The 12197-nt window shown below is 48.5% G+C and overlaps 1 protein-coding gene across 1 annotated transcript in view; it reads left to right on the top strand.

Annotated features, from left to right (window-relative positions):
* LAMC1 (laminin subunit gamma 1) overlaps nt 1–7968 on the top strand; it is a 65498-nt gene extending 57530 nt beyond the window's left edge. Inside the window, exons 19-28 of the mRNA XM_064664092.1 lie at nt 792–997; nt 1374–1453; nt 1778–1915; nt 2076–2220; nt 2552–2701; nt 3098–3212; nt 3555–3754; nt 3973–4131; nt 4619–4718; nt 5086–7968. Coding sequence (XP_064520162.1) covers nt 792–997; nt 1374–1453; nt 1778–1915; nt 2076–2220; nt 2552–2701; nt 3098–3212; nt 3555–3754; nt 3973–4131; nt 4619–4718; nt 5086–5342 — 1550 coding nt within the window. The 3' untranslated portion in view covers nt 5343–7968. The remainder of the gene's footprint in view (nt 1–791; nt 998–1373; nt 1454–1777; nt 1916–2075; nt 2221–2551; nt 2702–3097; nt 3213–3554; nt 3755–3972; nt 4132–4618; nt 4719–5085) is intronic.
* The last annotated feature ends 4229 nt before the right edge of the window (nt 7969–12197 follow it).

The raw sequence follows: 12197 nt of genomic DNA, 5'->3' as shown, positions 1-12197 counted from the left end.
ATTTAAGATGTGCTGCAAGGTCAAGGTATTTGGGAAGAATCTTTAGTTTTGGAGGCCTGTGGGCTTCTGCTTGTACTTCATCTCTTGAAAACATTCTCATCTTTTCAAAAGTAACTGCCCCTGGCCATGAGGCACGTGCCTGTACTGTGATGGCTCCATTATTAAGGTGTTGTTGTGGGGAGTTGCCTGGTGGTCCAAAAACTTGGGGAAGTTTGGGTGGCTCCGAGGTCCTACATATGGGAGAACCAAGGCTCTATCTGGCCAGCTTTTTCATCCCTTGGGTTTAGGGGAGAGTTTGGAGTAGGTTAACTATTCCACACATCTCCTAGCTGCTCCCTGTGGAGACTGTCTGGCTTGGGAACAGCCAGTGTTGCCCAAAGTGGAGAATAATGTACAGCCCCACTATTCCTCCATCTCTGCAAACCTTCTAGGAGTTAAGAGAATTCACAAAGCAGACGTTTCATACCTCTTGAGGAGCAGCTCTGCTGTGATTTTAAGTCCATGACAGAGGTGAAACGTGATTCTGAACCCAAAATCTCCCATCAGAGTCAGTTCCAACAAGCAGCAGGGTTGTCTTATTAGTAGTTAATGGCTTTTCATTTCTCATATTTGGAGCACATTCTGATGGTGACTTTGATCTCAAGCTGAGCGACTTGTGAAACAGCTTTGCTGGTCCCCTTTCAGTAGGGGATTAACCTCCAATACGGTGCCTGCAGCGGTGAGCCGCTGCTCCAGCTTCTCCTCCTGCTGTAATTAATTTTGCTTCCTCTCTCTTATATCTTGTGTTTCAGACGTAGATCAGGGCCTCATGGATCGTCTCAAAGACATCAACAGCACACTGACAAATCAGCTCAACAGGTTGAGGAACATCCAGGGCACAGTGCGGGAGACGGAGAACCTGGCGGAGCAAGCCCGGGTGCGGGTGGAGGACACCGAGGACCTCATCAGCTTGGCTTCTGACATGCTGGAGAAGGCAAAGGTGGCAGCTGACAACGTGGTGAGTGTGCTGCTGAGATCCCACACCACTGGGAGAGGAGAGGGCCTTTACTTCTTTGCCCTCTGGTGTGTTTCTCTGCTTGGTCTCTCTCATATAGCAAATGTGCACCATGGAAAATAAGTAAAGGAAGTTCACCAGTGTCTGTCAGAGATTGTGTCTTAGCCCCTGCTCAAAGAAGCCAACAGAAGAACTCCTAAAGAAATATCAACACCTTTGTGTTTAAGGGATGAGCAGTGGTTAAGAAAAACATAGAGAAGTCAGAAGTAGGTCAGACACATCTCTAAGCATTTAGATCATGACAATAAATATTTAAAGAAAAGATGAGTCAAAGATGAAAGAAGAGTTTTAGGGGTTTCTTTTTCCTTTCTTTTCCCAGTCCATTGCACCTCCGGAGCAAAGTGGGGACCCCAACAACATGACTCTGTTGGCAGAAGAGGCCCGTAAGCTGGCAGAAAGGTAGGCTGTGGCAAGGCACACTCCTTGTGGATCACATCAGGGCCCTGCTCTTCCCTGCAGATTTTAATTTGCTGGGTAGGAAAACACGCCCTGTGCTGAGTAAGAGTCTGTCACCATGGGCTCATGCCTGTGTGGCACTGAGGGCAGACACCAGACGTGTGAACAGGGGGCACAACAACCATCTTCCATTGCAAATGTTTTAGCATCTCCCATATTTAAATCTGGGAGAAGGAAGGAAAGTGAGAGAATAAACTCCAGAATTGAGGATAGAAACTGCTGGCTGACAAACCTAATGGCATTTTTTTTTTCCATTATCTTGTCCAGACACAAAAAAGAAGCTGATGAGATTGTTCATGTAGCCAAGGCTGCAAATGATACTTCCACGGAAGCGTATCAGCTGCTGCTGAAGACCCTGGCTGGAGAAAACCAAACTGCCATTGACATTGATGAGCTCAACCAGAAGTGAGTCAATAACAGAAAAATGGTTTTATTCCCTGGCTTTAAGTGCTTAAAACTAATCGTTTTATGGGAGTTGGTTTTCAATTTCTTAGCCTCTCTACTCTCTTAAGTTCAGTTTTACAAAAAATATTGTAGCACAACTGGATCCTTGCGGATTTTTTAGGTATAATCAAGCAAGGAATATTTCTCGAGACCTAGAGAAACAGGCCAACAAGGTGCTTGCTGAGGCAGAGGAAGCTGGAAACAGAGCCCTGCAGATCTACGCTAATCTCACCAGCCTGCCTTCAGTGGATTCCACAGGGCTAGAGGTACGTGTGGGCAGCATCACATGCAGTATTCCCTGAAGATTCCAAGTTGCTGGCATACCTTGCATATGCTCTGCTAATGCTCCCAGTCTGTGGGATTTTTGTCCATCTAGGCATAATCCAGACTTGTGCTTTCCAGCTTCCACACAGGAGATTAAAATGCATAAAACCACCTACATAAACCTCCACTTCCCCCAGTCTCTGAAGGACAAAAATCCAAGTGAAATGTTTGCCAAGCATCTTGGCTTGAATGGAGAAGTGCAAAAATTTGCTACCCGTTCAGAAATTCTTTAACATTCAGGACTCTGTGTTTGTTTCTGATTTCCACCTGCAGAATGAAGCAAATAAGATCAAGAAGGAAGCAGAGGAATTAGATCAGCTAATTGCCAGAAAGCTGAAGGATTATGAGGACTTGAGAGAAGACATGAAAGGAAAGGAACTTGAAGTAAAGAACCTCTTGGAGAAAGGGAAGACAGAGCAGCAGGTCAGTTCTGCTTTGTGCAGGCTTTTGTTCCCTGAAAAAAACCAAACGAAAACAAGTAACTAGCCAGATGTGGAAGATCTGGTCTTATTCAGTCTCGTCTTATTGCAGCTTGTTAATTATGAGAATGCTGAAGAGTGGTCCCAGAAAGGAGATGCAGAAAGCTGTTAAAAGCAACAGCATTGAGGCTGTAAGGGAAAATAGGGGATATTTGCCAGGTGTGGTGTCTTCTGGAATACTGTTCTGAATACAAAAGTCCCTACATTCCCCTGTCTCAGAGGAGGTACTGCTGTTTTAGATGGCATTGGTGTTTCAGACTGAGCAGTGCTTTTTTTGATACACCTACATGGTTGTCCCTCAGGAGGTGAGAATATGTTGATCCGTGTCATGTCTCCTCAGACTGCAGACCAGCTCTTGGCTCGAGCAGATGCAGCGAAAGCCCTGGCTGAAGAAGCTGCTCGGAAGGGCAATGGCACACTACAAGAGGCCAATACCATCCTCAGCAACCTGAAAGGTAAAGAGGAAGCACTTGCAGTGAATCCTTCAGTTCCAGTGTGACAAGTCATTTGGCAGTAGGGGTATCCTGCTTAAACAGGCTGTGCTATTGCCCTCACCTCAGTGTTGGGGGGGTTCTTTAGGCTTGTTTTTCTTTAAAGAAAAAAAATATAAGCGTTTTCAGTGACTGGAAATCTCCTTTAAGCTCCTTATTTAGTATCAGAAGATGTGCAATAGGAAGAGCTGATGTCAGTTTGCTCTTGGTCCCTCCGATGTCATGGAGGCAAAGTCTGGGGAGCTCAGTCAAATGAGCATCCCAAGGCTCTCTGTCCTGATAAGGGTCTGTTCTGCCCTTCCCTAGACTTTGACAAGCGGGTGAATGATAACAAGACGGCGGCTGAGGAGGCACTGAAGAAGATCCCTGCCATCACACAGACCATTGCTGAAGCCAACAACAAGACGCGCCAGGCGGAGCTGGCGCTGGGCAACGCTGCTGCTGATGCCCGTGAGGCCAAGGCTAGAGCAGATGATGCTGAGAAAATCGCCAGCTCTGTTCAGAAGGTGAGTCCTTAGCGGTTCTGAAGCCACCCTCTCCCCGAGATGTTGGTGTGTAACTGCGTGAACTCTGTTCCAGTACTTCCTGGAGAGCCACATGTGCTTTCTGCTGTGTTCCCACATGTGGACACGACAGGAAATCAGTGCATTTTGATGGAAAGGACTGAAGGAGGTTGTGCACCTTCATCACCTTTCTTCCATCCTCTCCCCCTTGTTGGCTGTAGAGTGCTGCTGCTACCAAAGCTGAAGCCGACAAGACTTTTGCCGACGTGACGGGGCTGGCCAGGGAGGTGGATGACATGATGAAGCAGCTGCAGGATGCAGAGAAAGAGCTTAAGCGGAAGCAGGCGGATGCTGAGCAAGATATGATGATGGCAGGCATGGTAAGTAGTGCTGGCAGGTGACAGCAGTGGCCAGGAACTGCCTTCTCCCCACTGTCCTGGAGAGGCAAGCTTTCCTCCTGCTCTCCCCTTGCAAAGACAGTGCTGAGTCCAGCCAATATTCAAACTCTTCCAAGTTTTAAGTGGGATTGAGAACATGAGACAAGCTCTGGTGCATTAGCACAGGCTCCCTGCTGGAATTTGAGAGCCAGCTTTCTTAATGCAACACTCTCCTTTGAGTTTAACTGAAATCTGACTATAGACCTATTGACTCAAGTCTGACTTTCCCTGCAAAATCCTGCTTAGTTCTCAGGGATATCCTGAAGTAATCAGAAAAGTGATTATTTGAAGATTGTCAGTCTTCTCCAGCATTGTGATAAAGATCTCAGTGCATGAGTGTTACCCTGGAGTGAGGAGCCAGAGGTGTGGCTGACTAACTGCTTGGGTAGAGGCAACAGTTTTTTGTGCTCTCACTTTTTACACCCTGCAGGCCTCACAGGCTGCCCAGGAGGCAGAAGATAATGCCAGGAAAGCAAAGAACTCTGTGAACAGCCTACTCACTGTCATTAATGACCTGCTGGATCAATTAGGTAGGACTGCCTTAATGTGCCCTATGCCTTTGAGTGTTTTCCTGATGTGTGCTGGCTTCCCTGCCATTGCTGTGCAAGGAATCAGATGGGTCTGTTGACCTCTTGAAATGGGGTTTATGTGGCACACCTTGGGGTTTTTGCTTTGCTGGGGTAGCCTCAGAGCTCGTTGTGCAGTGTTCAGTGGTGGTTTTCTGCAAGCTGAGGACACCGAAGGTGTCACCCATGTGGTTGGTTCTGCTTTAAATGATGTCTCTAATGCAGAAACAGCCCGATGGGGGTCTGGCTGTGGGCTCAGCTGTGTGAGCACCCAAAACCAGGGCATCAAAGGGATTTTAATGCGCTTCACTATTTGCTACTGGCTTTTCAGGGCAACTGGAGACGGTGGACTTGAACAAACTGAATGAAATTGAGGGTACCCTGAACAGTGCCAAAGACCAGATGAAAGACAGCGACTTGGACCAGAAAGTGTCTTTCCTTGAGAGAGAAGCCAAGAAGCAAGACGATGCGATACAGGCCTACAACAGGGACATTGAAGAGATCCTGAAGGACATTAGCAATCTGGAAGACATCAGGAAGACCTTGCCATCTGGCTGTTTCAACACCCCGTCCATTGAGAAACCCTAAGGGTGCACTGGGGGTGGGGGGTATTCCCCCCGAGCGGTGGTTCGGCTCCGGAGTGCCTTAACACACAGTACCTTCTCCAAATCCCCACCTCTTCGCTGCTCACAGCCACTGTTTTCTTGTTCAAATCAGGATAAGTTGAAAGATTTTTTTTTTTAATTATTATTATTATTTTTTTTGAGAAGCAAATTAAATATCCGTCTTTGGGCATCAAAGGGGTTTTTTTTTTTATATAGATTGTTTTCCTGAGCACTCCACCTTTGCCCCTTCCTCAGACACAGTTTCTCTTTGATTAGTGCAAAGATGAGAGATGCTCTGGACTCTTTATACTGTGGTTCAGAAATAACCATGTGAGCTGTACACAGCAAGGCAAAACTAACCCAACTTTCCTCCCTTTGACTGTAAAATCCTCAGTCCCAGAGCTCTCTGTTCCTATGAAGGAAGGGGATGGCTGCCAAAGTATTACTGTAATGGCCAGTAAAGCTGCACTCTCAGATCTCTGTTCCCAACTTCTAACCCTGTGAATTTATTGTTTTCATCCTTACCTAGTGGCCAATCCGACGGCGTTGGTAGCCTTTGACAAAATAGCTGAAGCCTCTTTCTGAAATGCTTTCTGTGATGATGCATTGCTCTGAGGAAAAGGCAGCCTCTGATTGGAGCTGTTTGGGAAGATGGGATACTGGTGGAGTGGTGGATCTTACCAGCCCCACTCCTCATCTGTGGAAAAGTTTTGGGTCCAGTCTGAAAGCTGCTGCCTGCTGGGTAGTCCAGACTGCCAGAGCATGGAAGCCATGAGCTGCCTTCCCATCCGTTGCTACTGAATTGCCAGAGGATCTGGTTTTTTAGGCTTGGAATGTCTGACTGACAGATGAGTTTGTTCAAGCAGGACAAGTTTTGCTCAAGAGGAGGGCTGCCATCCAGAGGGCTCTGACAGCTGCACTGGCCTTCACGCCAACTGTCTTTGGGTGGGGAAGGAAGGAGGCATATGAGTGGAAATGGGAAAAGTCTGTCTTTCTCCCCATCTTTTTCCTGAAGGAGGACAGTGGCATTTTTATATCTCTTGGCATTGCTCTGGCCTTTTGCCTGTTTTTAAGCTGGCGGGAAGAGCTGGAATTTTCCAGTGCCCTCCTTTCTTTTTGCCTCCCGGTCACCGTAAAGCCACCACAGCACAGGGGCTTCAGGCCAGGCTCAGGTGGCAGCTCTGCATTTCACAGCTCCCACCTTCTTCCCTGGCAGGCTCCCTCCCCAGGTAGTGCTTCCCAGCTGCTCACTGGTGCTGGGTGGGAGTGCCAGGGAGAGCATCCTCTGGGCTTCCTCCTTGTCTCCAGCCTGGCATCCCTCCCCCCCTCCCTGAGGCCTAGTATATATCTATCCTTAAACACTATGCAACTTTGTATGTTTGCGTAGCGGGGAAGAAATTATTATCTGACACACACTGGTGCTATTAATTATTTCAAATTTATATTTTTTGTGTGAATGTGATTTTTTTTTTCCGTTTTTTTTTTTAAATCATGATTATAGTGTGAGGAAGTCTCTCGTGTGTGCGTATGTGTGTGTAAATATACTCAGCCATGTTTCCAGAATGGCACAGCCTGGCCTCCTCCATGTGCTCTCCCCTGTAGCCAATCAGGGTGCATGCATTGTGTATCGCTTCTCTCTGTATCATTCCCTTGAAACTTGGGATTTCTCCCAGCTGGGCTCCTGCTTTCTTCCTTCTCCTGTATCCTCAGCGCCCTTCAATAACCACTTTGCTTGTCGGGTGGATGTCTTCCAGCCCTCCCGGCCAAGCCAGCCCTGCCCCACGGTGCTCACAGCACCCCGTTCCGTGTGCCTTGTCCCTTGGGATGCTGCACCAGGACAGGGGCAGGAGCTGTGGCTTTGCAGCTGGGCTGTGAGGAGCTGTAGCACGGCTGGGACACTGGACCCAGCGCTGAGTGGTCGGAGAGCTGGACTCGGGGACATCCTGATACCACTGTGTGAGGCAGGAGGCTCGGTGCGCCCTTGGGGACGGCACTGCTGGGCGGGGGGTGATCCCAGCAAATCCCGCTCTTGTACCCCTTCCATTAGAGATTCTGGCATTTACCAGCTTGGGATTTCCCTCCTGCCTGCAAACACACCTGGAGGAGAGCTTGCTGGCTCGCTGGCTGCTCTGGTCAGATGGCTGTAACCGCGTCACCTCTGCCAAGGCTGTGAGAAGAGCAGATGCGAAGATGCGCGCATGCCCTGGCTGACCTCAGGCCTAAGGCTTTCTTCTCTTGGTTTTTTTTTCTTGTTTTTTTTTTTCCTTAAGCTGTTTTTAACAGAATTTTATTTTTAAATAAAAGAAAAAATCTTTATAAGCGATCTCTTAATCACTACTGCATTACAGCCATTAATCATTGTATAAGTCCAGTTATTTCTTTACGTAATGTGATGACGCGACAGCTGCTGGTGGAGTGCTGGATGTCAGTCCCTTCATCACCTTGTTCCTGACCGTGGCCCCCTCAGTACGTGCCTTCACTCCAGCTTTTTTTGCCTTAATCTGTGGTCTTGCTGTCTGGGGCGGTGAACAAAATGCAACACTTGCAGTTTTTATGTATAAAACAGTATTTCTTATTTATAATAAAGTCTGAATATTTGTAACCCCTTATACCTTGGCATTCTTTTGAATATTGCTTTTTTTTCTTTGGGGTAGGGGGAGCGGGTATTGATGGGGATGTGTCTCAGTTGCAAGATTCAGGTCTTGCTTAATTAGGCGACCTGTTTTAGGGTGGAGGAAGAAGGAACAAGAAACTTGGAAATGCATTTGATGGGTGCAGGTGGCCACAGGGATGATGGTTTCCCCCGTGTCCACTGCTCCATTGCCATGGCTATGATGGATTTTAAGCTGCTGGTTTTCCAGGACTTAATAAGATTGTGCTGCTAGTGCTGATGCTGTTGGAGCTGCACTGTCCTCCTGGAAAGCCCTGGGGAATTGGGATGTGTTTTTACACTGTAAGGGTAAAATCCTTTTAGCTGAACATGTGGAAAAGGATGGAGCTCCTGGGAAGAAAAATTAAAACCCTGAAAAAGATGCTGAAATTTCTCACTAGGAACTGCCATAAGTTTGGACACTCTGTGTTGTTCCTGGATCCTGTCTTCCAGAGCCTGAGATAAATTTTATTCCTGAGTTAAGTAACTTTGTAAGGACGGATTACAGTGATAACAGACTAGGCCATTCTTCAATCACACGTGTCTTACCTCTCCAGCTGGATTTCTGTTATTTTTCTCAGCAGAGGAAAATGCACATCTCATTAACTTGCATCAGAGCTAATCCCTTCTCAGCTGGTAAATTATTCTCATTAATTTTTGTATTTCAGTTTGTCAGCTTTCAACTGTTTATTCTGCAGTTGCCACTAATGAATTGTTTTCTAAAATACTTTTTTTTTTGTTAACCAGTACTGCTGTTGGGCAAATTCCAGCTGGCAAAATCTGTCTGAGGTTTCAGCTGGACTGTAGGGAGCAGTCAAGGAGCAGAGAATTGGGTGGTGGGATGGTTCTGACCTTGCATGAGCTGTAGGTTGACATGGAGCCTCTTACCATTTTGGGGCTAAAATACTCAGGAAGCAAGTCTGTGCCCTTTATTGTATCTTGTTAGAAGTTAAAAAGTGCTGCGAACAACTGCCTGGAGGATGCGGCTGTAGTGTCCATGTGGATCTGAGGACGGAGAGGACATACAGCTGTCACCCCAAGCTGGCAGTGTTCTGTGCTGCCCATCTGACATGTTGGGCCACATTCTGGTTAGTTAATCTTTCTGGTTGGCTGCTGGCCCGATACCTTTGGGTGTGTCCCCATCCCAGAAACATCAGGAATGCCATGTAAAAAATACTCCACTGAGTCTGGGCTTGGGGGGCAGTTGGATGGAAATGCCTTCCCTCATCCCTGTGTGTGTCACCCCTCACTGGTGGGGCAGGGCACAGGTGAGGCATGGCCAGGTGTGATGGCACTTCCTTGCTGTGCTGCTGCTGCTGCCCTGCCCTGCTTGCTCACCGTAATCCCCGGTGTCCCTGCCTGCTCCCTGCCTGCTTCCTGCCTGCCTCTGCCCATCCCGGTGGAGCCTCTGCTTCAGGTGGCTCTGGCTGACATGAGGACTTTTTCCCAGGGCACCCAACTGGCCAAGGAGAGACTGAAATCCGGGCTCTGTCACTGCACTGGTATTTGGTGATGCCGGCACATCATGATCCCTGATTTTCCACACTGAGGAAATCCCAGAGGATTTCCTCCTGGAGAATGTTGCAGCTCAGATGGTCTCTTGTAGAGGGCAGCATGGGGACACCAAGGTTGCAAGGACACATGCAGCATCATGGTGTTTATCTGTCATGAGCCACCAAAATGTTTTTTTTTCCCTTAGTTAAATCAATAAAACTATCGCTTCGGGGGTTTCACACACCTTATTACTTGCCACCTGCAACGAACAGCAAAATTCAGATTGTTATGGAGATTGAGACTGTCTTTGGAGTTGTTCATTCTGCCATGGCCACATCCTCGAGGACTGATGAACTTGTGAGCCCCTGCAGTAGCACTTCCTTGGCTCCATTGTGAATGAACACAGAATATTTTCTTGTGTTGCAGATTAAAAGACACAGGTGAAGAAAAACTGTTCCATTGCAGTGTGTGATGAGCACCACTACTCTTCATGCCTCCCTTTGCTTAGGCTTCTGCTCACTCTAAAGGTAATATTTCTGTTAACTATGTTTATATGAGACCTCTTCTGGAGGGTGCTGCCGTAGCAATGGGTTGTGATGGGTGACATTTGCTCTGTGGAGGGTGGTGGGGAGCTGTTTGTTCCAGACCAGAAAATCAGGGCCCCAGAAAATACTTTTTTTGGTGGTCTCATGGCATGTGTTCGTGTGGTTTTCAGAGGTGATCTTGAAGGAGGATGAGGCACACATTTCTGTGGTGATCCTGAGGGACGGTGGAGGATGACAAGGTAAGAGTAACCTAAGTAAATATGCAGAAATGACTGAGGAGCAAGCTGTGTCAGGGCCTTGTTTGCACGGTGGGGTGAGAGGTGGGGTGGTAACAGTGAGATAGAATGGATAACACGGAGGAGACAGATAAGGGAAAAGCTTCCTGATGGCAAGAGCTGGTTTTCTAAAAGAGAAGTCAGCCCAGGGCTAGGTGAGATCCAAGGGAACTGCTGTACACTACATGCTGTTGGAGGAGATGAGCTTCCTGAGCGGAGGGGTGTCAGCAGTAGGAAGGACACAGGAGAGGTGTTTCAGGTAAGTGAGGTACTTTAGAGCAAAAGGGATTGTGTTTCCCTAAAAGAATAGGTGGATCCTAAAAACTGCTAAATTGGTGGGAACACCATAAATAGTTTTATCCTACTTTAAAAAAAAAAATAATAAAAACCAGATAAAACAACCTTGGGTGCCAAAACCCACCGTGCCACCATTGCATTCGGGGAGCTGGTTTCCTTGTTGTGGGCTATATTAAGATCCAGCAAGTGAAATGAAAAGGAAACCGCCTGTTTATAAAAGCGAGTTGACTCAATCAGCAGAGGCAGGTACAGCCGGCGAAGGGAGGTGCAGAGATGTGGTGAGTTCAGGCTGGCTGCGCCCATGAGATCACCAGGAGGCACAGAGGAAAGCCCTCTGAGTCAGCTCCAGGTGTCTGGAGTGTCTGGAGGCTGTAGGGCTGTGTAAGATGCTCAGACTAGGACCTCAGTGTTAATCACCTGGGTCTGTCAGCTCTGAAACGAGCAGCATGGCAGCGCCTCGGGTTGAGTTTGAATCCCTAATGGAGAAGGGGATCTAAAAAGGGACAGATTTGTTAGGTGTCTTCATTCCATCTAAAGGTGCTTATGGACCACTTGCAGTCAGTTGTCACAGTAGGTGTCCCGTGGCAGTAAGCAGGGGAACATGAGGGCCCATCCTTCCTGTGATCCCCTGGTGGGCTGCTTTTGCAGGTCAGGTGGATGTGCCGGTGTTTTCACTTATCCTGGTGTATGCAGGATGAGGAGGACTCCTGCCTCCAGATTTCTCTCTTCTCCTGTAGAAATCTTCATGTCCTTCCTGCAAGGCGAAGGTGACGAACAAGGTGGAATTGTCTCTCATGCCTTGTTTGGCTCACTGGCTACCCTTTAGAACAAAGTGCTAAGGGACCTGGGTCTGTGGAGCCTGGTATCCTCCTGCTGGTTCCAGCAGCAGCCTCAGACAAGCTTTCTCCCCTCTCTGTCTCCACTCCTCATCCTCCTTCTAGCACAAAAGTGGATGCACTAGGTGAGCCCAAGGACCCATCTAACCATTTTCCCCTTGGGAGCAAAAGCAGGTAAATGTGTGTGACAATTCCCGCCTCCACCCCATTTCTAGGTCTGGGGATTTCCTGAACTCGACACTTATCTGGTAAATCCCTATCGATCTGCTTTCTGAGCACTTCCAAGCTGTCCTTGGGGATCTCTTTGCATCACCAGTCCCACTGGTCACCTGAAATGAGCCCTGCTCTTGCAGGTTGGTTGACTTGGGCCTGGCTTGCGAGCAGACAGTCCCCATCCACCCTCCCCAGGCTTCCTGTGAGCTCATCGTGTTTCATTTCGCTCCCTGCAAGCCGCCTGCGTGCCCGGGCAGCCCGGCCCTCCCCAGCCAGCCCCGGTGCCCTGCCCGCGGAGGCAGCAACGGCGGGTGGGATGGAGGTGGGCGAGTGGGACGGGCAGGAGGGGCGTCCGCAGGGCTGCAGGTATATTTTATTCCCCTGCCCATGAGCTATCAGCCCTAGGAGGGTGCAGGCAGAAGCTCCTCGGGGTGCTCTGTGGATGGGGTGGGCTCCTGTCTGCGCTGCCTGGGCTGGGCTCTCCCTGCTCGCGGTGAGTCAGCCCACGGCACACGTGCTCCTTCCTGT

Source organism: Pseudopipra pipra, chromosome 9 (genome assembly GCF_036250125.1).
Source record: "Pseudopipra pipra isolate bDixPip1 chromosome 9, bDixPip1.hap1, whole genome shotgun sequence".
Lineage (NCBI taxonomy): Eukaryota > Metazoa > Chordata > Aves > Passeriformes > Pipridae > Pseudopipra > Pseudopipra pipra.
The sequence above is the reverse complement of the archived record's forward strand: the minus strand, read 5'-3'. Positions and strand labels throughout refer to the sequence as shown.